Source organism: Eumetopias jubatus, unplaced genomic scaffold (assembly GCF_037043125.1).
Source record: "Eumetopias jubatus isolate StellerSeaLion01/CBP00866 unplaced genomic scaffold, mEumJub1_p1.0 scaffold_5, whole genome shotgun sequence".
Lineage (NCBI taxonomy): Eukaryota > Metazoa > Chordata > Mammalia > Carnivora > Otariidae > Eumetopias > Eumetopias jubatus.
Window position 1 is genome coordinate 18,614,316 of NW_028274811.1, and position 27,522 is coordinate 18,641,837.

Below are 27,522 nucleotides of genomic sequence, written 5' to 3' on the forward strand. Positions count from 1 at the left end.
TGGGAATTTGTCAGCTATGCATTGCTGAACTCTTACCAATTTATATGTGACTACCTACATATGTATATTGCTACTTTTTACAAAGTTTTTATGTTAAAGTCCTTATAGTTGATGGACAATGTGTGCATTTAAAGAATGCTATGTGTTACCAATATAAGAAGGAAGGGTTAACTGTTAGTGGTTTTAGTTTGGTTTATATGGTGCAGGTACTAGAATAGTTGTATATGATGTGGTAATTATAGTATTTTTAGTGAGAAATTAATCACGTAAGAATCTTAAAAAAAACATACCTTTGAATAGGGTAGGACTAAATGGTGATGGATTTAATTTTCTAAAATGCAGCATCATTTTTAAATTTATGTAATCGTGAAAAGATTGAAAGTGTAAAGCCATTAAAAACAGTATGATGATTCCATATTTCACTTTTATTTTTGATTTATTTTGATTTAAATATAAAGTAGCACATTGTGAGAAAAAAATTTGCAAACTAGAAGCTTGGGGGTAAAAATGATACAGAGGATTTATTTTTTCCTTAATTAATTAGGCCCAGAGGATAATAACTAAATTATGAAAAATATAACATTATATAACGAATATAATTTTATTCAGTATTCGATATAATGAACAATACTCATTTGTAGGTGTTATTTTTTGAATGTTCTCTGAAATTTAAAATAGTCTCAATGTGTAAATAGAATTATCACAGAAAGGACTTTTTTTTTTCTTTTTACAGTGGGGTGGCTTTATTTCATTTGGGGTTAATTGGTAGAATTTTATTACTAAATGTGGGTGCTGGAATTTAATGGAACCACTGTTGGCCAAGTCTGGAACTAAGTGCACCTACTTGTTCACATCACAGCTTGCTGTTCAGCTTGGTCAGCAATTCTCAAAACTTTTGAGTCTCAGGATCCTTTTTTAGCCTTCAAACTTTTTTTTTAAAGATTTTATTTATTTATTTGAGAGAGAGAGAATGAGAGAGAGAGAGAGCACATGAGAGGAGGGAGGGTCAGAGGGAGAAGCAGACTCCCTGCTGAGCAGGGAGCCCGATGCGGGACTCGATCCCAGGACTCCAGGATCATGACCTGAGCCGAAGGCAGTCGCTTAACCAACTGAGCCACCAAACTTTTTGACGATCCCGGAGACCTTTTGTTGCTGTGAGTTATTAGCTGTTGATATTTACCATATGAGAAATTAAAACATAAATATAAAAATGTTGCTATATTAATTCACTTTAAAATAACACTAACATTTTAAAATCACTATTTTACTAACCATATTTTCCAAGTCAAAAAAATGTGAGAAAAGTGTCCTTATTTTACAAATTCGCACAGTTCTTTAATGTCTGGCTTACTAGAAAACAGCTAGATTCTCCTTATCTTCTTTGTTCAGTCTGTTGCCATATCACATGTCATGTAACCTCTGGAAAATTCGACTGTTCACTTGTGAGAGGAGAGTGAAAAAGGTAAATGACATCTTAGTGTTATTATAAAAATAATTTTGATGTCACTGACCTCCTAGAGGGTCTCATGGGCCATCCCCCCGCCAACTGTGTGCCTCCAGACCACATGTTGAGAACTGCTCAGCTAAGAGTATAAGCATTTTGTTAAAGGTTAAGAACGCCCCAAAGTAAAACTTCCTTGGAAAAGAACATAGCCTATGTGATACTATGTGTATAGTATTTCTAATCAGATTTTAGGTTTTCTGAAGTACATCTGTAAAGTCAAATTTCCTAATCAGAATGTTAATGCTTTTGTTCTAATCCTTCCCATAAGAACAATACCAGACCTGAAAAACGGAACGAAACAACATGATATTATTTCTTTTAATGATAATGTTTAACGATCGCCCAACTCTAAGGAACTCAAGTACTTCAATACTGGCACAAAGTACTAAGCAGTCTTTAAGAGTGCTTGTTAGACCTCCTGATGTTGCTCTGTGACTTAAATGTTTTGTCACTTAAATGGAAGGCTGAAATATAAAATGAAGTGTTTAATAAAATCAATTTTAGGAGACTAAGGGTGAGATTGTATTTTCAATAATATATGAATTTTTTATTTTTGCCCATTCTTCAGGTTTCTTGGGGAAAGATATACTTGTCTTGAAGATGAGGGTGCTAATAAGCAGCCCTGAAAATTAGTGATATTGGAAATTATCAGAACTAACTTTCATAAATTCACAGTGGATGGCTCTTTATAGTAGTCTCACAAAGAATTTTAAAACAGTTCAAATTGGGTGCAGTGTAAGTTGATAGTTGAAACTTCACTGGACATAGATCAAATACAAATCTTGTTCCTGCTTCTGAGTTGGTTTGCATTCATGCAATTCAGTAGCGAAGTACCTTGATCAAGAGGCATCGGTAATAATGTAACACCTCATTACTCTTCCTTCTAAACCTTGTTTCTGCTTTTCTCTTCTCTTTCGCCGTCTTTTCCTTCATCTCTCCTTCCATAAATCCTCTTCCTGGTGGTCTTGCCTCCCATATTCATATTGGCTGTGGTTGTTTTGTTTTGTTTTTGCTTGGGGTACTCCCTAGCTCCTGTTTGTTAGTTGCAATGTTTCCTAACTCCTAACAATTTAATTTTGTTCGTTCAGTGTTAGAAAACTGCCCAGACTTGTCCTGGGAAATGAAATTCTAGTTTGACCTTTAGAGTGGTTCTTGATTTTTTAAGACAAATTATAACTCTTGATTTTATACTTCAGTGACATGAAATTGGTGTTGAAATACATTATTAATACTTACCTAAGAAGTATACTCATTGATTCATAGAACAGTATGTATCTTAAAGAGTCATTTAGGGTTGTCTTTTTTTTATCCCCCAACGATTTATGCTGAGTCATATTTTAAGGTAAAATTATGTTGCATGATAAAGCTGAAGTATTTTTGTTCAAATTGTAGACTAAGTGTTAAATTTACTCAGTAAAATGTAATGCTGTTTATCGAATTTAGCCATCATGAGTAGGGTAGAGATACATAATTTTGAGACACTTTGAAACCATTAAAGAAAGGAAGTTTTTGAGAAAACCAAATCAGTTTTTGTCCCTTTGCTGATCTTTCTCATGGTGTTATTATAGAAACTCAAAGGTATGTTATATAAATAGCTTCATTGAATGTGCATGTTAGGTACACGGTAATTCTCCTGGCAACGAGTTGGCTTGTATGAAATAGAGCAGAGCATATTTACTTATGCATGCCTTTCCTCATCTGTGAGAAATTGTGTGTGAATAATTATAAATTTCATGTCATGCTTAATAGAGATAGTTTGATAAGAGGAGATTTGAAAGTTGGGTAAAAATTGAAGCTGGCAGCTTGGATGGCAGAACTAGAGTAGAAATTTTTGAAATGCAGCTTTAGAAGAACTGGAAATGAGGCAGAGTAAATTGTTACCTTTGAATAAGTCTGTTCCTTGTGTTAGTGAGGTGCACTGGGAAGGCCGGGGAAACCACACACGTTATAAGGCCCAGAGTCCTAAGGTCTACTTAGCTTTGTTTCTAGGAGCTCTGGAATGAAGCTAACAGTTAATAAGAGTAGCAGTACACCTGTATAATTTTCAATATTTGGGAGAATGTTTAAGAAATACTTGCTCAATGAGTTAATACATGGATTAAATAAATGTAGTCTAAATCATTTTCCAGTTCAAGATTTTGTTTGTGGTTCCAGAAAAATTTTAAAAACGAGCATTTTATTCCTGGTTGTAAAAATAGCATGTGTTCTTCATAACAATTTGGAAGTAGAAATCACCTGTGCTTCCAGTAATCTGTTAGCTTTCTGGTTTTTCCTTCCGGTATCTTTTCGTATGTGTGTTTAATGATTCATTAGAAACATTTTATTTTAAAAGTAATGTATGGTTGTTGTAAACAACAAAATTGATCACTTCATACTTATAAGAAGTAAAAAGTAGAAGTTTGTCCGTCACGATTTATTTCCACAGGTAATTAAAAGTCTATGTTATGTTCCACAGTGTGGGTATAATATAATTGGTTTTGTTAGTCTGGAGTTGATGAATGTTTAGGTGGTTCCCATTTGGTTTCTTTTTCTTTTTCTTTTTTTTTTTATTGTTACCAACAACAGCTTCGATATAATTGTACGCATGTTTTTGCTTGTTTTGAAAGGTTAGGGCAGTTTTCCTCCAAAAATGTCCCAATTCGTATTTCTCCAATAAGATTTTAACTCACAGCTTTGTTAGTCTAGGCTAATTAATTAGCCTTTAAATTGTTAATTTTGGCACTACACTAAAACTTGTCCGGTGGTAGTTTCTTAAAGTTGCAGTATAGAGTTAGAAGCCATATGGAAAAACCTTTTCCTATTCTCTCTTACATTAAAATCCATTATACTTTAGATTATTTACCTGTGCATTTTTTTTAAGATTTTATTTATTTATTTGACAGAGAGATAGAAAGCAGAAGTAGGCAGAGAGGCAGGCAGAGGGAGAGGGAAAAGCAGACTCCCCACTGAGCAGGGAGCCCGACGCGGGGCTCGATCCCAGGACCCTGGGACCACAACCTGAGCCTAAGGCAGCCACTTAACTGACTGAGCCACCCAGGCGCCCCTTACCTGTGCATGGATTTACAAACACATGCCTTGGTCGCTTGGAAAATACTGGTTTACTGAATTAGATTTTCAGTTATTGCTATATTTATTACCTAAAATTAAGTCATAATAGTTAGTGTCACCACGGTTTATCAGAAAAGGTATTGTATTTTTCTCTTTTTAGTATTGGGAAGTTTTCAAAGGTCATCTTGGCAGGTACAGATTTAGCCAAAATCTGATTTTTATGTGAAAGCTTAAATTTTATTATTGGTAACAAATAGGAACAAGTAAATTATTTCACTTTTTCTTAAAGTAACAGACTCTTTGTTCATTTTTGAGAATGCCTTTTATTTTTTTTGCTTCATTGCACTGTTGAATAAAAGAGGTGAAAGTGGATATCCTTGTCTTGTTCCCAGTCATAAATGGAAAGCATTCATTCTTTCACCGTTAAGTATGATGTTAGTTGTGAGTTTCTTATAGAGGCCCTTTACCAGGTTGAAGAAGTTAACCTTCAATTCCAGATTTGCTGAGAGTTAATGTCACACATGCTTTTTCCGTATCTATTAAGATGATGTCATGGTTTTTCATCTTTATTCTGTTACTGTGGTGAATTGCATTGGTGGATATTTGGATGTTAACATAAACTTGCATTCCTGGGTTAAATTATCCTTGATCATGGTGTCTTGTCCACCCTTAATCCATAATGTCCCACCCTGTGCATAAGGATGTAGTGGATATTCTGTAAACATTCATTGAATTACTTAAGACAGTGAAAGTTCTTAAATGATTTTGTTTTTGGAAATCTTTGAAAACATTTGAATAAATCAGTCATTTTTTTTTTGTTTTTTTTTTTAAAGATTTTATTTATTTGTCAGACATAGAGAGAGAGAGTGTGTGCACAAGCAGGGAGAGGGGCAGAGGAAGAAGCCGATTCCTTGCCAAGCAAGGAACCCGATGTGGGACTCGATCCCAGGACCCCAGGATTGTGATCTGAGCCGAAGGCAGATGCACTTAACTGACTGAACCACCCAGGCGTCCCTAAATCAGTCATTTAATCAACCAAAGTATATTGCTGCCTTATTGAGAGGTCATTTCACAACAACTTCAATTATTAGGAATACAGATAGTGACTCAGAAGGAAGTCAAAAAGCCCTTTGACAGTCCTTTCATGGAAGAACCTCAGAACCTGTTTATTTTTACATTCCATATATAGTTCTAACAAGCTTGATGATCTGGTTTGCTTGCATCCTACAGATCAGAAGCAATAAACTGAAGAGAAGTGAGTTATTAGAGATTGCTAAATTAACAGCATGAAAATTAACTTTCAGTGGTAGAGTGGGGAAAACAAGGCATTGTGGAAATAATTTTAAAAACTTAGTAGCTGAGAAGTTTTAATGTCTTAATTGCAGCTCCAGGCTCTTAGTAGCGTAATAAAAGCAGTGTATAGCACAATAAAAGTAGTATTTCAGAGTTGGAATAAACTTTAGTGAGCTTCTCATTCACTATTTCTGAACTTTTTTTTTTTTACTTTTACACGTGTGAGGGGTAGATCTGACACATGGATGCAAGACAGGCTCTGATAAGAGTGGCTTACACTAAAATAGTGATACCCTGTGATGAAGGGAAGTACCGTGTGTGTGTGTGGCGGTGTGTGCTGACATACACACATGGAGGGGTTGGACGGGAATCTCTTTCTGGGGAGGGGGATCGTGTATGGAGTTTGAACTTATCCCCTTTTCCCCACTCGCACCATGATTTATTATCTTGCCTTCCCATCCCCAGATGTTTTGCTGCCTCACTCATTCACATCTGAGGAAAGCTGGTCTTATCCAAACCACTAATGTTATGGAGAAGCAAACTGAAATGTATTTAAAAAAATAGGACAGTTTAGAAAAGAGTAAGAGAGTTTTATCTTGAGAGAGTCTTTTCCCTTCTAAAATTACTAAAAACAAACAAGCAAGCAGGAAAAACAAATCACTTGGAAGTAAAAGTGAGACATTGAAGATGGAAGAAGTTTACTTTGTACAAATGAATAAATAAATACATTGTTAAGATAAATTGATCACTGATGATATGTTAGTTTATTGTGAAACTCTTAGTTCTAAAAATCAAATACAGATTTCTGTGCATTTAGACTTCAAATTTGGAGTTTGTATTATTTTATATTATCATATAATAAATTACTTAGTATTTAGTGGCATAGTGCAAGAGACTTCCTTATCTCCCAATTTCCATGGGCCAGGACTCCAGGGTTGGGTGAACTGGGTCTTCTGTTGACGGTTTTGCCAGGCTGTAATCAAGGTGTAAGCCTGCACTAGAGTCTGGCTTGAGGCTCAGAGTCCTTCTCCAAGCTCACTGGTTATTTCCAGAGTTCAGTTCCTTACGGCTACGGGATTGAGGCCCTCAGTTCCTAGAGCCTGTCCACCATTCCAGGGCATGTGGTGTCTTCTACGACAGGACAGTTTCCTTCTTAAAAATCAACAAGAGAGCTTCTCTGCTGCTTTGAATATCTTCGACTTTTAGACCCTCTTTTTTAAAGGGCTTACCTGATTAGGTTAGGCCCACTGATGGGGCCTTATTTACATCACTTTTGTCACATAACGTAACCTAATCACAAGAGTGAAATCTGGGGTCTTACCTGCACTCACGGGGAGGGAATTGTATGGTGTGTGTACACCAGAGGACGGAATCTTGGAGGGTGATAGAGCATTATGCCTCCCTCAGACTTATACAAGAGAGCAGCGACTTCTTTGTTAAAAAAAAAAAAAAATGAATTTTTTCAGTGCAGCAAGTGTTTCTGTAGGCCATAGAAATATGAGGCTAGAAGGCCCCGTTCCTGTCTCTGGTGAGGTGTTGCAGACCAACAAGGAAGCACTGTCTGTGATGTCGTTCAGTAATGCACCTGCAGGACAGGTATAACCAGACTGCCCTGTGAACATGAAAAAGGTACGGGGAGAGAGAAGGTTGGCTTAGGAAAAGTTCATTGTGTGTATGGAAAAAGTGCAAATAGTGCTGCACTTCTTAAAACAAAAAATATTTCTTAAATTGCTTATTAATTTTCTAGGAAGAAAAGTTGGATATTTAAGATGAGGAAAAGATTAAAATCCTTTTTCTTTCCCCCCAGATGGTATACCTCAAGTTTACTATTTTGGCCCTTGTGGTAAATACAACGCCATGGTGCTCGAACTGCTGGGACCTAGTTTGGAAGATTTGTTTGATTTATGTGACAGGACGTTTTCTCTTAAGACAGTTCTCATGATTGCTATCCAGCTGGTAAGTCAAGTAGAAGGTTCTGAAAGTGTTTGAATGGTTGTATGGTTCTTTTGGTCATACATTCATATTGAAAGTTTCAAGTTTTGTGGTGTTATCTTTACAGAACATTTGATCTAATGAAGTTTCTATTAGGATGCATAGAACTTAAAATAACTAAGCCAACTGTATTTTATTTGGGTGAAAGAATTAATACCTTACTGCTTTAAGATCAGAATGTCCTCAAGTTTGAGAATTGTTTCTAGCCCTATTTTCATATAGAAGATGAATGCTTAGAAAAGAGAACCCTCAGAAACATGGATTTATAATGTTAGTAATAAATTCTAATGGCCTAGAAAAAGAAGAAACAATGAGGGAGTCTTATAAAATATTTAAATTTCAGGGAACCAATGGGGAAACAACTTAGAGGATGATTTAAGGCAGTTTTGAAATCTCTGCCAATAGTATGTTGCAAAATCTTAAAGTTGTTTTTCTCCATTGACTCATTAATTCCACCTCTACAAATATATCCAGTGGAACTCTTCACATACACTTAAAGTTTTTTGTGCAAGGATGTTTATCATAACATGGGAAACAACCCAAATGTAGAGAAATTACAGGATTAGTTGAGTAAATTATTAGTAGCCATAAAATAATACGTAGCCATTAAAAAGTGTGTATTAAAAGAATGTCCTATAACCTGGAAAATGCTCAACATATATCATTAAAAGTGTGGGTCCTAGAAATGCTGTATATTATTATGATCCAGAATTTGTCAACAAATGAAAATGGCCTAAGTGACTGTATGTGTACATTGTGTTGTCTACCTTTATTATGGCTAAATGAAGCAATTTTGTTTTCTTGTTTGTAATGTCCTATGTTGTGATATTTTGTACAATGAACATTATTTGAGAATATGTAAAAGAATTGTTGAAAATGTACTATATTATAATTAAAGTGGTCTTCCAAAATTTTCTGGTTTTAAGATCCTTTAAAAATGTTTAATACCTAAGGAAAGACATAAGTAAGTTATAAAAAGGAAAAAGAAAGATATCTTGAAGGGTACTGTGTTGTTTTTATTTAACAGTTTAGACTGTAAGTTTCTTTAATATAACGGTAACAGTTGCTTGATGATTGAATTGATAAGGAAGAACAAATGGTGACTTTATGAATATGTCTCTTTATATGTCTCAGTTCAAGACTTGGTATTAGTAAATAAAGCTTTTTGATTGTCTGAGGTGGCATCATCTGTAAGTGCTGTCTGAATCCGGCTCACTGGTATGAAAGGAATTCATGAAATTCAAATACTTTCTTCTATAAGTGACCATTACAGTGAAAGCAAAGACTTTTGGTCATAATTGGATATATTTTTGAGAAACTATAGACTGATTATTATGTTACTTTTAAAGGGCTGAAACAGTTTCTAATTATTTTCTTCTTTATGTTGTTTATGAGAATTTTGTCATGTCTCTATCATGCTTTTTTATGCTAGTGACAGCCTAAAATTAAACTTTCTTTCTTTTCTTTTTTTATTTTTTTGTGAATCAAGATCTCTCGCATGGAATATGTCCACTCAAAGAACTTGATATACAGAGATGTAAAGCCTGAGAACTTCTTAATAGGACGACCAGGAAACAAAACCCAGCAAGTTATTCATATTATAGATTTTGGTTTGGCAAAGGAATATATTGATCCGGAGACAAAGAAACACATACCATACAGAGAACACAAGAGCCTTACAGGAACAGCTAGATATATGAGCATAAACACACATTTAGGAAAAGGTATGTGTACCTTTCATAAGTACAGAAATTTGAATTCAGTAACTATGCTAACAGTGTGAGTTTTTATTTGTTACTATGGTTCAATTTTGGTTGGTTGCAGTTGCTTCTGTTGTAATTTTTATTACTCACATCTAGCTAGAGTTTACTTTGATTTATATTTAATACAATTCTTTTAAAATAAGTTGCTCTAGAGTAAATGAATGACAGATATCCTTATATTCACTCTGTCCTTTGTTTTATATGACAACTTGAAATGTTCAACTTTTATACAGTTAGGTAAAGTTTACAACATTTGAGTATATAATTTGTGATTTTTTGACATATGTACACATGTGGATAGCCCACAACCCTGTCAAGATTTACAACATTGTTATCATCCCCTAGACTTCATTCTTGCTTTCTCCCCACTTTCTCCAAAAGTAACCATTGATGTGATTTCTATCACCATAGATTAGTTTCGCTGATTCTGTTACTTCATATAAATGGAATCATCTGGCTTCTTTGGCTCAGTATGAGATTATTGTTTGTTTTTCAGGAATTGGTTTTTTTTTTTCTTTTTTTAGAGAAGGGGGAGGGGCAGGGGGAGAGAGTAAGAGAATCTTTTTTTTTTAATATTTTATTTATTTATTTGAGAGAGAGAGAGAGAGAACACAAGAGGGGGGAGCGGGAGAGGGAGAAGCAGACTCCCTGCCGAGCAGGGAGCCCGATGCGGGACTTGATCCTGGGACTCCAGGATCATGACCTGAGCCGAAGGCAGTCGCTTAACCAACTGAGCCACCCAGGCGCCCGAGAGTAAGAGAATCTTAAGCAGGCTCCACACCCAGCACGGAGCCTGACGTGGGGCTTGATCTCATGACTCCAGGATTATGACCTGAGCTGAGATCATGACCTGAGCCGAGATCAAGAGTTGGACAGGACACTCAACTGACTGAAGCACCCAGGGGCCCCAGTAATTTGTTTCTTTTTAAGGCTCAGTAGTATTCCATTGCACAAATATACCACACAAGTTTTTATTTATTCTAATGTTGATGAACATTTTGATTATTAACAGTGTTTTACTATTAGGAATTTTTATTTTATTTATTTATTTTTTAAAGATTTTATTTATTTGACAGAGAGACACACAGCAAGAGAGGGAACACAAGCAGGGGGAGTGGGAGAGGGAGAAGCAGGCTTCCTGCCGAGCAGAGAGCCCGATACAGGGCTCGATCCCAGGACCCTGGGATCATGACCTGAGCCGAAGGCAGATGCTTAACGACTGAGCCACCCAGGCGCCCCTTACTATTAGGAATTTTTAAATCTTTCAGTGGGCATATGTTTTCAGTTCTTTTGGGTAAATACCTAAAATTGGAATTGCTGTTGGGTCATATGGTAGGTATTGTTTAACTTCATAGGAAACTGCCCATCAGTACCCACAAGCATTCTTAACCATTTCCTGTTTCTACCAGCAGTGAATGAGAGTTGTTTCTTTCAGTCTTGACAACATTTGGAGTTGTCATTCTTTTTCATTCTAGCAGTTGTAGTAGATATGTAGTAGTTTCTCTTCTGAGCACTGTTACTTGTGCTTATTGACCATTTGTATATCTTTTATGACGTGTGTCATTTAATTGTTGATTTGTAGAAATTCTTTATAAATTCTGGATATAAATTCTTCCTAAATATGTGTACTGTGAATAGATTCTTCTAGTCTGTGGCTTACCTACTCATTTTCTTAGTGGTGTCAATAGATGTGCAAAAGTTGTAAATATTTGTGAAATCAATTATTTATCAGTTTTTTTGTTTTATGGTTACTACTTTTTGAATCCTAAGAAATCTTTGTCCCCAGGAGATGAAAGACATTTTATGTTTTCTTCTACCGTCTACAATTAATTTTTACATGGTGTGAATTAGAGGTTGAGGTTCTTTTTATGATACCATATTCTTTCCCATTGAGTTACCTCTTTGCTTTTCTAAAAAAATCAGTTCTAGGTTATGTTTATAGTAGTTGATTCTTAAGTCTTAAACCATGGTCGGTTTTCATATGGGAGAAAGTCAAACTTTATTTTCTGCTTTTAGATTCCATCCCTGACATCTCACTGACAAGGAAGAATAGACAGAAATGTAAACCAATCAGTACTTACCCATCATCACTGCTTAAACATACCTTGCAGTATAGTCACTTTTTGTTCAAGACCTTAGCAGTCATCTGACCCAGGCTTCAACTCCTGGTCATAGCTTCTTCTCTGACCATTCTTCTCAGACTTACCTGCTATATATGGCATGTCCGTGCTTCTTCCTCTCAGTCAGAACTAATAGCACTTGCTCACTAATAGCATTTTCCCTGATAGCTCCTGATAGTAGAGCCATGGTATTTTTTCTCCTCAGGTGTCTGAAATGCCTGAAAAAATGTAAATCTGCCTTACTTTAAGAAAAGTAAGTTTCAAATATCTAAAATTAGTTGCATTCAGGTAGTGTTTGTGGGGGGAGTGCCTTTCAGATACACAGCTTTCTTCAGGATTGTGTCTTCTGTTAAAGTCAGGCACACCTGTATTTATATGAACAGTGTCTGTGAGAGATTTTCATTTCATGGTAGTTGTTAACAGACTATTTCATAACAACTAACAAAGGTTTGCCACCATTTTATTGTGAGACATGAAGTCACAACTTCCTTATGGCCCGGTGTTTTTTTATCTGAACAATGGTAAATGTAACAGCATTCTATTTGTAGAAATGGCAAAGCGAATCTGATACGTTTGTCCTTGTTAGGAAAAGCCTTCAGAGCTTGGGAAATGGCATTTAACTATTACAGTAATCTCTTTTTGCTCCTTTTTCAGGAAGAAAACAAACAAAACATTTCTTTGACAAGTATTGCAAAGAACAAAAGCTTTAATCCTTACTTTCTCCTATTTACAGAAGCCCTGCTTCTCAATTTTTATGTAGTACTTGGGAAGTACATGGACAGTATTAACAGGGAGAAAATTTGTTTCCCAGATTACATGATTTCCTGTTTTTTAAGAAATTAAGAGTAAGCTAAAGTCACATGAGTTTAAGTGCTGAAGAGTTAAAGCATTTTTATAAGTGAGGTGGCTGTGAACATGGGCTTATTAGTGATGTTTTGAGTTTAAAGCACCAGCTTTGTGAGTAGTCAGGAACAGATAGAAAAGAAAAAGTAGTGAAAATGGGATCTTTTAGTGGTGATTTTATTTTGTGTATATATTTTTTCCTTTCCGCTTTGCCTGGACTTTGGTGATTACTCTTTTAAGAGGAATTAAAGCTTTCTTATTCATTCATTTACTCTTGTGCATTCAAGGACTTTCTACACACATGAGCATTTCAAAAGAGAGAATTTGGCCAGACAGACCTTTATTCAGGTTTATAAGTATTTTTCTTTTGTGGAGATTGTGCACTGTATTGGATTTAAAAAGGAAAAAGCTGGAAGAATAGTGTAAAATCACAGTGTGGATTTTAGCCTCTTTATACCTGTGGTATATATATATCTCTTGATGTTCGCTGGATGATTAATGTTAAGAAGGCAGATGTTGTGATTCATTTGTGTACCTCTTATAACTTCTTAAGTCACCGTTCAAGGTGAAATCTTACTAAAGCTGTGTGTGACGTGGATTTCTGTGGTCTGCTGTAGTGGAAGCCTTCTTTATTATGTTGAAATGTTATTTTAAACTCTTTCTGCTTGAGTGTCTTATTTTTAATATCTTTTTCAAGACTTTTTTTGGGGGGGTCAACTGCTTTGAACCTCATTTTATAATCTTCCTTTAGATCACTTTTTTTTTCCTTTCATGAAAAAACTCTTCCTGTTGAAGTCATTTGAAATAAACACTCTGCATTTCTCTTTACTAAGTAGCATTAGAATTGTCTTTTTTAAAAATTAGTATCGGGTATTCATGAACTAAGAGACTAGGATTTGAGGAATAAACTGCCAGTTGCTTTGTAAGTGTTAATAAAAATCTGTGTTGCATAGAAAAATAACATTTCAAGCCTTTAAGTGGTAAGCTCTCTGAATAGGGTGAAGGGATCATAGAATTTATGGTTTTACAAAAATGCCTTCTTTCTGTGCTGTGATTCTTATAATTTCTAAGTTAATTGCCCAAATTCCTGAGGACAGCTCTTAGACTCCCAAACAGCTTCTAAGCAGTTTAAAAACATGTATTTACATTTTATAATTACATTTTAACAGCTTAAAAATGAATTGCACAATTCCTTGCTTTCTTAAACAAAATATGATGAGCATAATTTACATTTTCTGGATGATTCAACTTCATAAGTTTTGTATGATTACTATTATATAGTGATACCTTCAAGTTTAATTGGAGCATATTAGGATGTATACCTTGATCTAAATAAGTTTAGAGAAAATGCATTTAAATAGTAGTGCTATTTTAAATGTAATTTTTTAGAACAGTTTTTGATTCATAGCAAAATTAGGTCGAACGTATAGAGATTTCCCTAATACTCCCTGCCCCAACACAGGCAGCACCACCCCCACTATCAACATCCCTCACCAGAGTGGTACATTTGGTACAAGTGATGAATCTACACTGACACATCATTATCATCTAGAGTCCATAGTTTACTTTATGGTTTACTCTTGGTATTGCACATTCTTTGGGTTTGGATACATTTATAATGACATGTATCAACCATTATAGTATTATACAGGAGAGTTTCACTTCCCTGGGCATCCTCTATGCCCCACCTAATTATCCCTCCCTTTCCACCTCCCTCCTTCCAAACTCCTGGCAACCACTGGTCTTTTTATTGTCTCCCTAGTTTTGCTTTTTCCAAAAACCATATAGTTTGAAATAAACAATATGTAGCCTTTTCAGACTGGCTTCTTTTACTTGATTATATGCATTTAAGGTTTCTCCGTGTTTTTCCATGGCTTGATAGCTCATTTCTTTTTAGTGCTGAATAATACTCCATTGTCTGGATATACCACGGTTTATTTACCCATTCACCTACTGAAGGGCATCTTGGTTGCCTCCAAGTTTTGGCAATTATGAATAAGGCTGCTATAAACATCTATGTGCAGGTTTTTGTGGGACATAAGTTTTCAACTCCTTTGGGTAAATACCAAGGACAATGCTGGATCATATGGTAAATATATGTTGTAAGAAGCCCTTAAACTTTCTTCCAGAGTGACTATACCATTTTGCATTCCCACCACCAAGGAATGAGAGCTCCTCTTGCTCCACATTCTTGCCAGCGCTTGGGATTGTTAACATTTTAGATTTCCACCATCCCAGTAGGTGTGTAGTTCTTTTAGGATTCCTGGGATGAATTCCTGTGTAGAGAAGGACTTTTCCCCTCCACAACACCAAGTACTTCTCAGACACCAGCAGTGTGTCTGAAAATTCAACTTAAATTCTGACACTGTCTTCCTGGAGATAGCATCAGATCCCAAGGTTAAGGATTCCGTCCTACAAGACTGCTCTCCACCCCCTACCTCAGATAACACTTGCAAGTTCTAGGCTATTACCTGTGCTTCTCACTGATCAGGTATAGATTAGAGGCTCCAGCTACCTCCTCCTTAAGTTCAATTTATTTGCTAGAGTGGTTTTGTAGACTCAGGGAAGCACTTACTTAGGTTTACGAGTTTATTACAGGTCATGATAAAGGACACACATCAACAGTCAGATGTAGGATGAGATTCCAAACAAAGGAGCTTCTGTCCTTGTGCAGCTTGGGCCCTGGCTTGGTGATATATGCAAGTGTTCTGGTTTCCCAAGTGTGGAAGCTCTCCCAAAAGGGCCAAAAAGCTGTCCTCTTGGGTTTTTATGGGGCCTTCATTACATACTCATAATTGGTTAATGCATTGGCCTTTGGCTAATTCAACCTCCAGCCTCTCTTCCCTTTCTGGAGGTTGTGGGGTGGGACTGAAAGTTCCAACCCTCTAATCATATGGTTGGTATCCCTGGCAACCAGCCGCTGACCTTGGGTGGGTTCAAGATTCACCTTCATGAGTAACAAGACACCCATTTCACCTTTATGGCTCTGAAGTGTTTTCAAGAACTGGGGCTAAAGACCGAATATATCTTGAGAAATATATTCTGGTCATCTGACCAAATATATATTTCTTATAAATCATTATGTCGCAGTAGTGTTATCTTGTTTTAATTTGTGTTTCCTGATGACATAGGATGTGTAGCATCTTTTCATATGCTTACTTGTCATTTATGTATCTTCTCTCGTGAGGTGTTTTTTAAGGTCTTTGGCCCATTTTTAATCAGGTTGTTTGTTTTATTATTGTTGATTTTAAGAGTTCTTTGTATATTTTGGATAATAGTTCTTTATGAGATGTGTCTTTTGCAAATATTTTCTCCTAGTCTGTGACTTATCTTTTTATTCTCTTGACAGTGTCTTTAGCAGAGCAAAAGTTTTAATTTTAATAAAGTCCAGCTCATCAATTATTTCTTTCAAAGGTCATGCCTAATGTGTTATATCTAAAAAGTCATCTTGAAACCCATGGTCATCTAGATTTTCTTCTATGTTATATTCCAGGATTTTTATAATTTTGCATTTGACAGGTCTTTGATCCATTTTGGTTTATTTTTATAACGGGTGTAAGATCTGTCTCTAGATTCATTTTTATACATATTGATAACCAGTTTGACTACTGTTTGTTGAAAAAACTTAACTTTGCTCCATTGTATTGCTTATTTGTCAAGGTGAGTATATTTATGTGGGTCTATTTCTTGACTTTCTGTTCTGTTCATTGATTTGTCTATTTTTTCACAAGTACTACAGTGTATCAATTACTGTAGGTTTATAAGTTAGTCTGAGAGTAGTTATTTTTTAATAGGGTTTTTTTTTTGTATTTAAATGTCTTGTAGCATACTATTTGTTATCATGTGTAGTACTGTTGCTGGCAGTACTTTTCTGTTCTCTTCTTTTGATTTGCTTCTCTTGATAGCCAAATTTATTGGATTTTATCTAAATTAAGAGAACTGGATTTCAGGAGGACTTCTTTAGGAATCAGATGAATGCATGTGCTAGGTTCCATTGCTCAGAAAACTTTTTTTCTTTATGCATTCTTGTTATTGCCAGATAGGGTGTCTGGATTGGTGAGTTGTTGCTGCACATTGTCTTGCATAATTGTGCTTTTTCTTTTCCTAAATAGGTTTGTGTTTTTATTTAACAAAAACCATCTTAATTATGTAATTTTGAAAAATGTAAATGAAGAAGAGTTTTTTTTTTTGTTGGGTGTTGGGGAAAACTAATTGTCGACATTTTAGTAGGAAATATAAAGTGAAATCTTTGCTTAGTAATTTTTATTTTTTTATTTTTTGGTTTATATATAAAGAATGATTTCAGGGAGAGGTATTTTTTTGTTGGTTTTTTGGAGTTCTCTTGTCTTGCCTGTATTTAGTTTCAGGAAACATGTCTTTTGGACTCATTGTTTTTCATTTTTGTAGGAAAATGAAGTAATGAGTTTATTTTTTGCAAATACATATGTGTATATTAGAAAGTTTTCTGCTTCTAAGCGTTTGATTGATTTTTTTTTTGACAGAGCTAAACTTGAGTAAATGAGAAACGGAATTTTTTTTGTTTCTGAAAGTTGCATTGAAATTCAGTCAAAATAGAAACAGTTCTAGCTGTGTGAGGAATAAAGTCAGTTTTAAAAAAAGGAAAATAATGTTGAGACAAAGAGTAGAAAAGCATTGCAGAAGGTATACAGTAAACACTTGATTAATTGATTAATTGGTTCTACTTTGCTTTTAGAAATGAAAAAAGTGCATACATGTGGTTTAGAAGTCTGCCTTTCTCTTTTAGGTGCATAGTTTTGGGCTAGTCTCTTAACCTTTCTGAGCCTTTGTTTTCTTATTTGGGTTTACTGTTGCTTTAAGTGTAGCTAGAATTTTAAATGATCATCAATATGACACACTGACCCATGCTGGTTGTATGTATTTTATGTGATACTTACATTCTTTTTTTTTTTTTTTTGATGTAGTGTTCCATGATTCATTGTTTGCGTATAACACCCAGTACTCCATGCAGTATGTGCTCTCCTTAATAACCCATCACCAGGCTAACCCATCCCCCCACCCCTGTCCCCTCTAAAACCCTCAGTTTGTTTCTGAGTCCATAGTCTCTCATGGTTTGCCTTCCCCTCCGATTTCCCCCCCTTCATTTTTCCCTTCTTACTATCTTCTTCTTCTTCTTCTTTTTTTTTTTTTAACATATAATGTATTATTTGTTTCAGAGGTACAGGTCTGTGATTCATCAGTCTTACACAATTCACAGCACTCACCATAGCACATACCGTCCCCAATGTCTCTCACCCAGCCACTCCATCCCTCCCACCCCCCACCACTCCAGCAACCCTCAGTTTGTTTCCTGAGATTAAGAGTCTCTTATTGTTTGTCTCCCTCTCTGGTTTCATCTTGTTTCATTTTTTCCTCTCTTCCCCTATGATCCTCTCTCTTGTTTCTCAAATTCCTTGTATCAGTGAGACCATATGATACTTGTCTTTCTCTGATTGACTTATTTCGCTTAGCATAATACCCTCTAGTTCCATCCTTGTCGTTGCAAATGGCAAGATTTTTTTGATGGCTGCATAATATTCCATTGTATATATACACCACATCTTCTTATCCATTCATCTGTTGATGGACATCTAGGCTCTTTCCATAGTTTGACTGTTGTGGACATTGCTGCTATAAACATTGGGGTGCACGTACTCCTTTGGTGTGATACATATATTCTTAAAAAGCAAAATTTTAATTGACTCTTTACATAACTTTTAAACTTATTGGAAAACCTATTTAAAAGATTCTTTAATGATACCTATTGCAAAGTAAATCATCACTTTCTAATTTCTTAGTTGTTCATAGTAAGGGTTCCTATAATAGGGATTCTTGGCTTCCAGGGAAACATCCATTTTCAAACAGACCTTTGTAGTTAAGTGTTTTATAAAATGTAAACAGGGTTTAATAAGGGCCAGATTACCTTTGGGAGATTACCCCCCCCCCCCCCATGAAACAGAGCCCTGAGGAGGTATTCTTTAGTTACTGTGTTTCAAAGATAAAGCCTTCCTCACGACTTCTGTTACTCACTGCGTGGTGAAATTTACTTCCAGATTTGTCAGCTGATGAAAGAACACAAAGAAAAGAATTATGAGGGTAAGGAACGTTTCAGACTGAGTTGCAGAAGTGGTTTATTTTACTAGCTTGTATTTATGACTTGAATTTTTAAATACTGCGTAGGTTTTGAGACTAATACTGCTTTCTGAGACAACCATCTAGGTAAGATTACCTTATCATCATGGCTTGTTGGCACTCTGGTAACTAAAGCCCCACACCTTGAATTTAGAGGGCAATTGCCTTTTATATTGTGTTCCTCTCCTTAGCAAAGAATGCTACTTGGGAGGGGTCAGTATTAGCATATCGTACAGTCTTCTAAATTTATCTCTACAGTATTTCATATTTTTTGATGCTGCTGAAAATGGTATTGCTTTTGAAATTTGTTTTCCAGTTGTCGATTGCTTTCATAGAAGTACAATTGATTTTTATATATTGACCTTGTATCCTGTATCCTTGCTAAAACTCATGTACTAGTTCTAATAGAGTTTTTTGGTAGATTACTTAGGATTTTTCACGTATGTGATCATATGGTCTTGCAGAGAAAATTAGTTACACTTCTTTATTTCCAATCTGAATACCTTTAAAAAAAATTTTTTTTTAAACTAACAAGGGCTTCCACTACAACACTGAATAATGAGAGTGAACATCCTTGTTTTGTTTCTGATTGTAGGGGTACCTTTCGTCATGTAAGAATTACGTTAGTCGTAGGTTTTTTATAGAAGTCCTTTGTCAGAAAGAAATTTTTTTCTATTGCCTATTTAATGAGTGTTTTTTTAAATCATAAATGCATGTTATGTTTCATTAAGTACCTTTTCTGTATCTTTTGAGGTGATCATATGATTTATATCTTTTATTAACATGGTGAATTACATCAATTCATTTTTGAAAGTTAAACCAACCTTAAATTTATAGGATGAACCAGTCATCATGTATTAGCTTTTGAAGGATTTTGCGAGTGTTTTGATGAGAAACCTTTCCTGTACTTCCCTTTGCTTGTAAAATGCCTTTGGTAACATCGTTAATGAAAAGAGTTGGGAAAGATTCCCTTCTCTTCTGCTTCCTGAAAGAGTTTGTGTAGAGCTAGTATCATTCCTTAACTGTTTAATAGAATTCACCACTGATGCCATTTGGGCCTTTGGTTATATTTTGGGAAGATTTTAAATTATAAAATAAATTTCTTTAATTGGTATAGAACTATTCGCATCTTTGTAATTTGTCTTTCAGGACATTTGTTCATTTCTTCTGAGTTGTTTAATTTACTGGCATTGTGTTCATTTATAATATTCTTTTTACAATTCTTTTAATGTCTGTAGGATCTGTCCTTGTGCCCCCTTGTAGCTCCTGATGCTAGTAATTTGTGTTTTCTCTCTTTTAGCCTAGTGAGACAATTAATTTTATTGAATTTTTCATGTAACCAGCTTTTGATTTTGTGCTTTTCTCAATTGATTATCTATTTTGTCTTCATTGGTTTCCTCATTTATCATTATTTTTTCCTTTCTTCTTATATTTGGTGGTATTGGCCTAGACATAGATAAATGGGTCACATTACAGAGTCCTGAAATGGACCCCTACACAGATGCTCAATTGGTTTTTGAGAAGCGTTCAAAATTAATTCAAGGGGGGTAGGATAGTATTGTAAAGAAACTATATGATAATAACTAGGTATTGGTATTGAAGAAAATGACTCTAAAACCCTAACCCACATGGAACAAAAAGAAGAAAAATTACTTCAAATGAGTCCTAGATTTAAATTTAGTAACCAAAACTGTAGAATTTCTTGAAGAAAAAATAGAAAATCTTCACGACCTTAAGACTAGTCAGAGGTTTTCAGATAGGACATAAAAAAGCATAAGCAAATAACAACAAAGCCCTGATAAGTAGGGCTTCATCAAGATGTGAACTTCTGTTCTTTGAAAGATACTATTAAGAAAGCAAGCTACAGTGTGGGTGAACGTGTTTGCAAAACTTATATCTGACAACCACTTGTTTTTTTTTTTTTTTTAAAGATTTTATTTATTTACTTGACAGAGATAAAGTGAGAGAAGGAACACAAGCAGGGGGAGTGGGAGAGGGAGAAGCAGGCTTCCCGCGGAACAGGGAGCCCGATGCGGGGCTCGATCCCAGGACCCTGGGGTCATGACCTGAGCTGAAGGCGGACGCTTAACGACTGAGCCACTCAGATGCCCCACTTATATCTGACAACCACTTGTATCCAGAATACATAAACAACTCTTACAACTTTATAACAAGACACATAGTACAACTTAAAAAAATGAGCAAAATATTTAAATAGACACTTCACAAAAAGATGTATGAATAAGCAATAACACAGTTGAAACCGTGTTCAAAAATATTAGTCACTGGTGAAATTCAAATTAAATCACAGTGAGCTAATACCTCACAGTCACTAGCAGGGCTGAAATACAAAAGAGTGACCATGCTAAATGTGGGATGGACACTACATCAACTGGAATTCTCATACATTGCTGATGGAAATATAAAATGGGACAAACCCTTTGGAAAACAGTATAGAAGTGTCTTAAAAAGTAAAATCTACACTTCCATATGAGGCAGTAATCCTCCTCCTAAAAATTTACACAAGAGAAATGGAAACATATGTCCACACACAGACTTGTACGAGAATGTTCGTAAAAGCTTTATTCACAATAGCCCCAGACTGGAAGTTACTCATGACCCATCAGTTGGTGAATATATAAATATATTGTAGTATACTACTCAGCAATAAAAAGTAATGAACTACCAATGCACACAACAACATAAAAAGATTATGTTGAGTGAAAGAATTTGGACCCAAGGGTCCATACTATACTGTGCTTATCATATGAAATGCTATAAAAAATCAGATTTAATGTAGCCTGACAGAAAGCAGATAAGTGGTTGTTTTGAGGCCAGGGGAGGGGAGAATAACAGGCAATGGGCCATAAGGGAACTTTTTGGAGTGTTGGAAATAGTTGTTGATTGTGGTGGTACTTAGGTGTACATTGTTAAAATTTTTCAAACTGTACCCTTATAATGGGTGTATTTTATTATGTGTAAAGTATACTTCAATAAGAGGAGTTTCTTTTTTAGGGCTTTTTAACTCTGGCTGTATTTCAGAATCATCTGTTAAGCTTTTTTAAAATGCACATTCTTCTAGCTCATGTCATACTTAAGGAATCAGTCTCCAGCATTAGGCCTGCTCATTTGAGGCATTTAAAAGTTTCAGAGGTGATTCTGATTCTTAGTGGGACTTCAGAAATAATTTTTTTTTCTTTGCATGACTCTTTATTCCTAAGGTTCCCAAGATCTAATAAAGTCAAATTGTATGTATAAAATACATTACTCATTTTTCTCATGTTATTCATATCCCCACTTTTACTAATGGCTTTAAAAAGACCTTGAGTCTATTTTATTTATTTGGAAGTTTTCTGTTTTTAATAGCCTATGCTTACATTGTTATAATAGAAAATAGAAGCAAAAAAGAAAAAAATTTGCCATTATACTGCAGTTTTGAGTATATGAAATGAGAAGGTTGGAATGTCCTGTCTAATCGTCCAATCTCATAAACCTAATTCCTAACAATTCAATGCATTTTCTTCTGGGTATCTTTGTTTGCTTGTAGGAAAGGGACACATACCTAGTATTATGTATTTTCAGATATTCATTTTTATATTTAAACAGTCTGTGTTGAGTGCCTGCTCTGTGGCAACCATAATACTTGATCCTGGGGATAATGAGCCAAGAGACATCTGCTGTCCTGTAATCTGCTGTCTGGTGGGAGGCTAGATAAAGACCAGATAATAACACTATATATATATATATATATATATATATATATATATATATAGTAGCAAGTGTTACAGAAGACAGTTGTGGAATGAGATTACATAGTAAAAATTAAAACCTTTTCTGTCCCGTTCATGCTAGTTGAGAGCCATGCTTTGAAAAGTTTGCTTTTTCAAAAGCATTCAGTACTGCTTAGGTAGTATGATGATGACTCATTTGGATAAAACATTTTACACATTTATAATTAAAATACTATTTTTTCCTCTTATTGTTAAAGGTTTTGTATTTTAAAATAGTAAGAAATCTTAAGCATTTGACTTCAGTGACAAAAAAATTGAAAAAAATTTCACTTAGCAAATATAAGTACCTTTTCAAGTTTTCCTTTGTAATTGTCACTCACTTATGTGCTATACAACATTTTGTTACTAAAACAACAGTAGTAGTTTGAAAATGGCAGTTTGTTCTAGCAGCATGTTTTTGATGGTGGCAGAGGGGTTACTAATGTTGGGATGTGTCAAATACAAATGTTTTTAAGAATATATTACACAAAATCCTACTTGCAGTTAATATTAATGGAGAGTATATAGGATGGACATTGTGTGCTTGTGTAAGTTCAAGAAACGCAGGGTTAAATGAAGTTAAACATTTTTATCTCTGGGACTTTTCCTAAACCTTTAATATGTTACATCCTGGGTCTTTAAGATAGGGCTGTAGTACACAGTGACTCTGTATTTGACCATGGAACCCCTTCTGACTTGCTTTATATTTCTATGGGTAGATATCTAAGGAGAGAAATGAGTGCCCAGTAGAATCTTAAAAAACAACAACAACAACAAAAAACCCCAAAAAACCGTAGTGGCATCTTTTAAAGATGCACAATAATTTTAATGTTAAAAACATTGTTTAACTGGACATGATTTGTGGCTTATAAGCGCTAGATATTTTATATTTATATACTGAACGTTGGGAATTAATTTATATGTAACAAAATCAATTCTCCATTCTTAAATCCTTAACTGGGAGAGGAAAGTGAAATTGATGTTTCTCTTACGTTTCAGAACAAAGTAGAAGAGATGACTTAGAAGCTTTAGGTCATATGTTCATGTATTTTCTGAGAGGCAGTCTTCCTTGGCAAGGTTTAAAGGTAATTGTTTTTGTGTTTCCTTTTGAATTTTATAAATTGCTAATATGTTAAGGTTCTATCTTCCAAGTAGTTAATTTTAAAATCACCACCTTCTCAAGATTTTTTTTTCCTTTCTGTTTTAGGCTGACACATTAAAAGAGAGGTATCAGAAAATTGGAGATACAAAACGAGCCACACCAATAGAAGTGTTATGTGAAAATTTTCCAGGTAATGAATAACACCACAGTGGTACATGTGTTTATACACAGAAAACCAGAGCAGTTAACTTCCATTGCTCAAGTTTATGACTGTTTTTCATGCTTAAAAAAAATGAGTTCAAAGTATGATTTAAAAGATGTCAGTGTTTGATGCATAGACCACAGGGACAAATTGTTTATTTGCTCTGTTAAGATGGATTTAATATAAGAAAATCCCATTTTTTGATAGTGTTGACCAATATCAGCTAAAATATCAGTGACATACTTTTAATAAGTTAAAATACTTGCTGAGAAATGCCAGCTATAAAGTTTTGGTGCACAGTGTTAGTCATTTGAGTCTCATTGTCAAGCTCAGAGGAGGTGTGTGATGTTTGATTTACTTTTCAAAATACATTAAGATCTTACAAACCTTAGTACTTTTTGGCTAATGTTACATTGGGGAGCTTTATAAAAATAGTTTTACTTCCATGTGAAGTTTTGGCAATTCAGATTAAGCCAACAAAAATTTACTTAAGATTCCTAAATCAATTAAGAAATAAGAATATTGTGTTGCTAATGTTGTTAAGTAAAAAGTGAACCAAACTGGGAGGTCCCAGACTGAGTTCATACCTCACTTCAATATTCGCACGTCTTCCTGTCTGTTGCTGGGCATCACTGCTGGGGTGCAGCAAGCAGCATGATCTCAGGGAGCCCTTCCTCAAGTTTGCTTCTGTTATTCTTGGACAGCAAACTTTAATTACATATTTTTCATCTTTGCTGTAACATCAGAACTGGAAGATGAAAAATGTATTGACACTAGCAGTGTAGGTGTAGGCAGACTTGGCTGTGTGTTATTAGGAAGCGTATACACATTTCTGCAGGATAAAATGGGGGTGTCAGAGTCACTTAACCAGGTAATTAGCTAGAACGTGGAATAGTGAGAGTCACCCCATGAGGAAGGTCACTGGGTGCCACTCTCATTGCCCGTTGGGCAGTGCATGATCCTGTTCTCACTGGCCACTGTCAGTGAATTGAATCAGAAAAACACGTGAGAGTAACCTTCCATTTCTCACTACAGTGATTTCCTGTGCCCTGATGGTGAAACCCTGTTTTACGAATTGCTCACCGTTTTACCTGTTGATTTTTATGGCTTTTTCTTTCTTTTCCTTTAGGAAAGTAGGATCTTTAAGAAAAATACTTATCTCTAATACATTTGGGAATTACAGTGGCACAGAGAAATTTATGTATTACCAAGTAATTGTTATATGACTGGAAATTCGAAGAAAAATTAAACTCTGCTGCTGTGTTTTATTTCTGAGATCTCTTAGCTTTATTTTGTTTGGTTAGAATTCTGCTCATGGCCCAAATTAGGATTTTGAATCCTCTGTTGGTCAGTTCGTGACTATGTCTGATGGTAAAAGAAATCCATCAAGCTAGTGCAGATGCTTTCATATATAAATCAATTCCCATTAGTATTTTAAATAAATTTTTAAGTTTATGAGCGGAGTATGGTGCTTGTGTTTAAGTAATTATGCTTTATTAAGTTGCTAATTCAATCTTTAGTACTATCCAAGGTTTCTATTCAAAATAACAATGTAAAATAAAAATTTTAGCTTTTCCTAATGAAATGAAGCAAATGTATTTGTTAAATAAAACCTCTTGTTTCTCCCTTGACCCTATTTTTTTCTTCCCTTCTCCTTTTTAATTTCTTTGTGATTAAGTTCCCAAAGTTTCAAATTGCAGTAGAATTTTGTTACTTTTTCATATTTTTATAACACTGTGTTTTTAGACATTTAAATCATTTTATTATTAATGAGTATATAGAGATGTATAGTCAATAATTTTTATTCCTTTCTAGAAGAAATGGCAACATATCTTCGTTATGTAAGAAGGCTAGATTTTTTTGAAAAACCAGACTATGACTACCTAAGAAAGCTTTTTACTGACTTGTTTGATCGAAAAGGATATATGTTTGATTATGAGTATGACTGGATTGGTAAACAGTTGGTGAGTACTCTGTGCTATATAATGAAAGATTATTTGTAGTACTTTTTTTCCCATAGTACAGCTTCTTCAGTGAAAAGAGTTGAAGACAAATAATTTTTTTAAAGGATTCATTTTATTTCATCTTCCTGGGCATTTTAGGCAGCATAATACTAAAATTATTTGAATTTTATAAAAACCCCACATTTGGATCCCCCTGATTTTTGAAGTAATGAGTTATTTTCAACTTTTCATTCCTGATTTATTTCTTACTATCAAATATAATTATTTTTGGGGCGCCTGGGTGGCTCAGTTGGTTGGGCAACTGCCTTCGGCTCAGGTCATGATCCTGGAGTCCCGGGATCAAGTCCCGCATCGGGTTCCCTGCTCGGCAGGGAGTTTGCTTCTCCCTCTGACCCTCCCCCCTCTTACACTCTCTCTCTTTCTCCCTCTCATGTGCTCAATCTCTATCTCATTCTCTCTCAAATAAATAAAATCTTTTAAAAAAAATAATTTTTTTTTGTATAATATCCTGTTACTTTAAAAGATCAGTTAGTCCTTTGTTTTATTTCAGCCATTTCTCAAAACATTTGTAAAATAAAATTATAGGTTTTAATTATACTAGTAGTTTTAGGTTATGTCTTGAATAGACTGATACTTAAAAATTGGAGCATGTTTTGGGTTTTTAAAACTGTTCTAAGTTTTTGTAACTTAAAAAATTAGTCTTGACTATAACTGTAGGATTGGTGCTCATCACTTAAAGGGACACATCATGAAATTCTTTGAAGAGACAACTTTTAAAATATTTATTCTCACTATTTTTTTTAATAAGTTAGAATGTCTTACAAAACTTTCTTTAATTGTGACTTGCTGTTGGCGAATTTTTGTCCATATTTGGAACTACCAAACTCAGATTCATGTATTTTTGAACAACTGACTTATTTCAATGTTTAATCTATATTTTTCTTAGATCCAAAGTGAATTGACTATATAAGTCTCTCCTGAGTCAAAATATTGACAATAAGCCATTTTATTAGCTTATTTTAAAAATCATTTCCTTATTTTCTTAAAATGATTTATTCTGTTTATACATTAGCTTTGAAAATGAGAGACATAAATAAATACACTTTCATTTTTCTGATATGAAAAAATAACCTGAAAGTAAAGACTCCATTAGAAAGTCTTTTATTGATATAAAAGTGAATGCTTGATAAAGTCTTTAAACATTTTTGAAAATAATGTAAAAAAGTAGCTATGTTCTCTTGTTTTAACTTATTTTTAGTGATATATTTCAAGAATGATATCATTTTGTAAGGCTTTACTTTAAGTATCTTTTATTATTTCCTTGATTCCATGAAGCAGCTAAGTAATTTTGAGTACGACTTCTGAAATAGAATGTATTGATGCTAATTCTTGTACCGTAGCCTACTCCAGTGGGTGCAGTTCAGCAAGATCCTGCTCTGTCATCAAACAGAGAAGCACATCAACACAGAGATAAGATGCAACAATCCAAAAACCAGGTTTGCTGCCCTTTCAGATATGAAAGATCTTGATTTGCTTCTGTATTACTTTCTGACAGTTTACAAATCAATTTGGTTTTTTACCATGCCCAGATGATAGGTTTACAGGTGTGCCTATGTGTATGTGTGTGTGTGGGAGCACATATTTACACATGTAGATAGATTTTGGAGGATTGAAATACATTTTTTTCTTCAATAGATAAAACAGATGATATACACAATCTTATCAAGGATCGAGAATGCATAGATTTACAGCAAATAAACCATTTCCCCCT

The 27,522-nt window shown here is 34.7% G+C and overlaps 1 protein-coding gene across 5 annotated transcripts in view; it reads left to right on the top strand.

The window, feature by feature from the left end:
• Nucleotides 1–27,522, top strand: part of CSNK1G3 (casein kinase 1 gamma 3) — a 107,485-nt gene that overhangs the window by 55,070 nt on the left and 24,893 nt on the right. For 3 of the 5 annotated variants that reach the window (XM_028103562.2, XM_028103558.2, XM_028103560.2), the window contains exons 5-10: nt 7,653–7,801; nt 9,327–9,561; nt 23,483–23,568; nt 23,691–23,775; nt 25,603–25,751; nt 27,152–27,247. In XM_028103562.2, the coding sequence (XP_027959363.1) occupies nt 7,653–7,801; nt 9,327–9,561; nt 23,483–23,568; nt 23,691–23,775; nt 25,603–25,751; nt 27,152–27,247 (800 nt within the window). The remainder of the gene's footprint in view (nt 1–7,652; nt 7,802–9,326; nt 9,562–23,482; nt 23,569–23,690; nt 23,776–25,602; nt 25,752–27,151; nt 27,248–27,522) is intronic. The other 2 variants (XM_028103559.2, XM_028103561.2) reach the window with 1 other exon arrangement.